Raw genomic sequence first — 5,226 nt, 5'->3', positions numbered from 1 at the left:
CTGCAATTATGCAGATGCATGACTGCATTCTTGAGTCTGCCGCAGCTTCATGCTACAAAATTGATGAACAAAAAAGGTGCCTCGGACAAAAACACCTTAAGCGAAAGAGCAAATACAGCTCCTACAATGTCTTTGATTATTCACTTGCTACCAACCCCACACTTTACCACAGTCAGCTTACCCGAACGAATTGACTATACTTGCTCAACCACTCCATGCTCAATAAACTCTTGATGACCCATCAGAAAATCTCACATCACTGGGTCGCACTCTATTCCTGCCAAATAAGGTACATGGAAACAAAAAAGAACAGAGTTGGTAACTTCTCACTCTTACAAACAAGTTCCTCATTATAAGAAACTGGTTCATGAATGTAATACTAGAATACATGCAAAAGCAAAGAGTAAGCCTAAAAGCTCCTTCACACGAATTGCCGCAAGAAATCTATACACAGGGGCACTTGCATGAGCCGTGCCACATGAGAATCTGCATCTACCAGGAATGACTGCAGTCTTCGACAGACTGATTGCCCTTTATTTCACGTTCTCCAAACTCAGCCAAACAAGGTTCAAGAGTGGCAGAAACTTAAACTCAGCGGCATGAAGGTAGTGTTATTCCATGGCACACAATAGCCAAGACAACATAGATGACTATCAAGACAAGAATCACCAACAGTGACCTGCACAGCCAAGAAGCCAATCGCTTAGTTTAATTGAATGTCCTATAGGAAGAATGAGTAACTAAATGAATCCAGGATAAGCCCAAATTCACCTTTAAAGGAAAGTGCAGAGTATAGACTCATGGTAGTCACCCATACGATAAACTAACCATCAGCTCTATCATGCATAGTATTCACTAAATACTACGACATCCCCACTATTAACTAACGTCATCGGTACTCAATAGTGGCTGTAGAACTAGGTACCGATATATCCTCAGACACACGCACCCCAAACCCCCCCCCCCCCCCCCCCCCCCCCCCCCCCCCCACACACACACACACACACACAGAAGAGCATACATCAATACAAAGATCTGCATACTGAGTTTTTGTCACACAAATGGAGGGCAGACTCAGTCAAAATCAAGCCTAGCCCTCAAAGAAACATTAAATCAGAAGTAATTATTAATTAGCTTGAAAAGTGGAACTGACACTATTGTTCGGAACCAACTTGCCAGCGGAGCACAATACTTACACAAGCTTCACATTTCTCCACCACACAGCACTGCGAAATTCACGAGTTTGCTTTCGAAAACGGAATGCCTTGTTTTGAATGTTCGCTGTTTTATCCACAAGCAACTCCAGCCGTTCACCTCGGTCCAGCACCTTATCGATATTCTCAATCATCACATGTCGAACCTGATAACAAAGTCTACCAATTTACACACAAAGTCCTCAAGAAGCCCATAGTATAATCAAACAGGTGCCATTCAATGAAAATACACACACATCAAAAGAGCATTTTTTTCTGGCAACATACATCTAAGGAGCTCATGTTTTCTCAGTTTTTTTTTCCTCGATCACAGCAACTAGCAGAAATAACGATCCACCTCTACAACCAAGCTTGAAGAACCTTTATAAAAGCTTAAATACAAAATCACTGCACATCTATCAAGATGACCCAAAAATACGATAAATTTAGTGTTCCAGTCAATTTGCACGACCCATCATCTCTTCCATTCACCAAGCATAATATGCTTGCTATGATATATAATAGATGAATACCTGAGTATACTAAAACATATACTCTGTTTTTAAATAAAAAAGGGAGCACGTCTGAACATCACCTGACTTATTTCTCCCTTCATCCTATTAATGTTGTCTGCATTAGGATCTTTTGAGAAATATTCCATCTGCTGATTGAGCACTCGTGAGAATTCATCATTCATTGCATAAGGAAGAGCTGTACTTGATGTCCTCCCATAAGCTTTCATGAACTTGGACCGAATATCCTCTAAAAAGGCGAAAGGTATACGCCCTGTTTATAAGGAAAACAAACATGAACGAATACGTCATACATCCGAATGTAAACCATGAAAAATCATGCAGAAAAATAAGATTGAACTTCCCGTTAAGTCTTTAAGATAGACCGAAAAGACCCACTTGTAGAGATCTGAGACTGAAAAACAATCGTGCATAACATAGATACAGAATTTTTGTTACAAAAGTATCAAAGCCCGACGGTCACGATACGTAGCTGCAAACTTGGCACTCTTGTGTAGAGCTTGAATGAAAATTAAACTGGTACCATCATTCTATTAGCATTTCTAGCAAGCACCTACTGCGACCTCCTGTAAAGTTGACGTGTAGTAATCTGTCGAGTTACTTTGTCTTTCATCTTTTGTGGCAAGAAAAACCCAATGCAGCATTGTATAATGTATGCACAATATGTGGTCACACATATTGTGGCAAGAAAAACCCAATGCAGCATTGTATAGTTTATGCACAATATATGGTTTGCTATAAGTAAATAAAACTAGATAATCCTAGGCAAAGCCCAGATTCATTGTTACGTCCCAAGACATCAGGATGGGCGCCTGCGCTATGTCCGGCCAAGTGTGAACATGGCCCTATGGTTAGGGCAGTTAAGGAATCCTATAAATAGGACCCTTGGCTCATTTGTGAGCTATCTTGTGTGATCACCACACTTGGACTCTAGGCCCTTGGCAGCTCTATCCACACACCTGCTTGGTGTGGGCTTGGTGGTATGGGACACCAACCCTTGCGGTAGAGGCTAGCCCGTTTGCTACACGCTCTCACGCTCGGGGGTGAGCCCGTATTGGCTCTATGACTAGGAGGTGAGTCTGATGTCCGCTCTCTACGCTCATTATGCATGAATATCGCTTGTGTCATGTCATGTGTGCAGGATGGATCCGGCGAGAGACTAACAATAATCCATAACCACAAGACAATTATAACCATTAGTTGCATAGTATTGACGCCCATTGATGTCATCAGTGCACATAGTAGTGTATAAGTAGGCCTACATCTCCCATACACATAGCCCCCTCCACCAAAAAAAACACACATACACGTAGTTAGATACAAAGATCTGCATACTGTCTAATGGAGAAACTGAGCCATAAGAAATCCTAAAGCTAAATAAAAGACAACACAAAGGTAGTAATAGGCATATGCACCATAAAAGATCGAAAAAATCTACTCAAAATCAACAAGACAGGACACCCGGATGATAATTGCATAACATAAAACCACACGTCCACTATTACAACTTGACACCCGGAAAACGTCATTAGGGCCCATTGTCAAGGATCTTTTTCTCGGAAAAAAAAAAAAAAGTTACACACATGTACGCATACTTTGATATACAAATCTGCATATTGAGTTTCTATCATTACTCAAGAGATGCGGGCAAACTTGGCCATAATGAAGCCTAATGGCAATATAATGCTTATATTGAAAGAAACAACACAATATAACAATTTTGGTGGCACATATTCGCAACACAGATGGAGAAAATTTACGTGAAAATAAATTGATGCAGGACAAAAGCCCAAAAAGTGAAATTTGCATCTCTTCTGATCTGACTTGACTAAATAAGTGTATGCATCTAGGAAGTCATCTATAGAGTTATTTACTCGTATTAACTATGCACAAGACAATATGACCATCAATTCCACGATACATAGTATTTACTGCATACTATCACTAATGTCATCCCTGTGAAATAGTGGGTGTGGGTGTAGAACTACGTACCAATCTCTGATAGACACACACACATACACATGAGCAGAAATTGATCCAAAGATCTGCATCGTGAGTTCACTCCCAATACCTAAAGAAAACCTTGATCCTTTTCAAAACAAAAGCCTCATAAGGCACAATGCACATCACTAATGCTTTGCTAGGCCATGAAAACTTGCTGTTGAAAGCCTTCATTATCAACATTCAAGAGGAAATGATCAAATCTCTCTATCAGTAATTATGTACATTGACATAATCGAGGAGGAAAATCAACTTACTGCCGAAAGAGTCGTCCGCCATGCATAGGAAAGTGAGCCCATCTGCCTTGGTAACATGGAAGATGAAGCGGCCCTGAGAGTAAGAGACATGGCTATCTGCAACATTAGGGAGCTTCTCCAGGATCTGTCGGGTGATCGCGTTAGCATTGGAGGGGGTGGCGCTGAACTCTGCAAGGACAACAGAAGCCCTAGCGACCATGGCATAATGGATCGCCATGGTGGGCTACAAGAAGGCACAAACGTACAGATCAATAAGCGGCAAGATCATCCGTCTTCGTTCACACGTCCGTCTGCTCTCCTACTTCGCCATCGCAGCTGTCTGCGTATACCTGTGTTCTCTCTCTCTCTCTCTCTCTCTCTCTCTCTCTCTCGTGTGCGTGCAGCACGAGAGCTCGCCGTCTCGACAACCTGCGCTGGATTTTGTGCCAAAATCAACGGCCTTTTAATTGCAACACATTCCATCACAGGTGGCAAAGCGACCATGGACAGTGCTATATATAAAATTACATACATGGGACTCGGGAGCAAATTACTGGTCAACCTTATCAATTAATGCTCCAGCAAATCCTGATTTGAATATGGCCAGGACAGGAACAACCAACAACTACCAAGGGCAAATAAACTTTGCAAACATTGACGCACATCCACTTAAGGTAGTGCAAATAGAGGCATTGCTCTGTGTCAAACAAAGTATATTAAGACATTGTAGCATAGATTCGGCCTTGAGGTCTCCAAGACAACTTTGAAGCTTAGTCTTCATGATTTCTCTCTCTATCAGTAGACTTTTGGTTGCCTTACTTATGTATGAATTACAAAGCAATATATTAGCATGCAGTATCATGGGTGAGCCGATTTATGCATAGCACATGGTCTAAGCATTGGGAGGTTGTGAAGTGGATATGTCGCTACTTGAGTAGCATTAACAAGAATCTTGGATTGTTTTATCCCAAGAGACGGTCATTGCCAGGGCGGGTGGTTGTTATCGCATGTCCACTAGTGGTTTTTGCTTCATGCTTGGCAACTCAGGGGTGTTGTGGTTGAGGGAGAAGCAACCTATTGTGGCCACTTCTAGTTGTGAAGCTACGCACAAGGCAACTTCCAGAACTACAAATGAGTGCCTTTGCCTAGATGCCTTGTGGCTGATTTGAGTGCTCAACAATAGTCTCTCATCACCGTCTTGGCATTAAGAGCATATTTGCAGTGGCAAGGAACTTCGAGTTTCATGATTGCATGAAGCACATT

The 5,226-nt window shown here is 41.8% G+C and overlaps 1 protein-coding gene across 1 annotated transcript; it reads right to left on the bottom strand.

The window, feature by feature from the left end:
- Positions 1-218: 218 nt before the first annotated feature.
- LOC147465922 (vesicle-associated membrane protein 711-like) lies at positions 219-4,431 on the bottom strand. The gene is made up of 4 exons (XM_086522747.1): positions 3,985-4,431; positions 1,789-1,979; positions 1,197-1,360; positions 219-679 (listed from the first exon to the last, which is right to left on the bottom strand). The coding sequence occupies exons 1-4, from the start codon at positions 4,199-4,201 to the stop codon at positions 592-594; spliced, it is 660 nt and encodes a 219-aa protein (XP_086378873.1). The 5' UTR covers positions 4,202-4,431; the 3' UTR covers positions 219-591.
- Between the last annotated feature and the right edge of the window lie 795 nt (positions 4,432-5,226).

This window comes from Adiantum capillus-veneris, chromosome 1 (genome assembly GCF_014529385.1).
Source record: "Adiantum capillus-veneris isolate H3 chromosome 1, ASM1452938v2, whole genome shotgun sequence".
Taxonomy (NCBI): domain Eukaryota; kingdom Viridiplantae; phylum Streptophyta; class Polypodiopsida; order Polypodiales; family Pteridaceae; genus Adiantum; species Adiantum capillus-veneris.
This window is presented reverse-complemented; position numbering and strand designations above follow the sequence as displayed.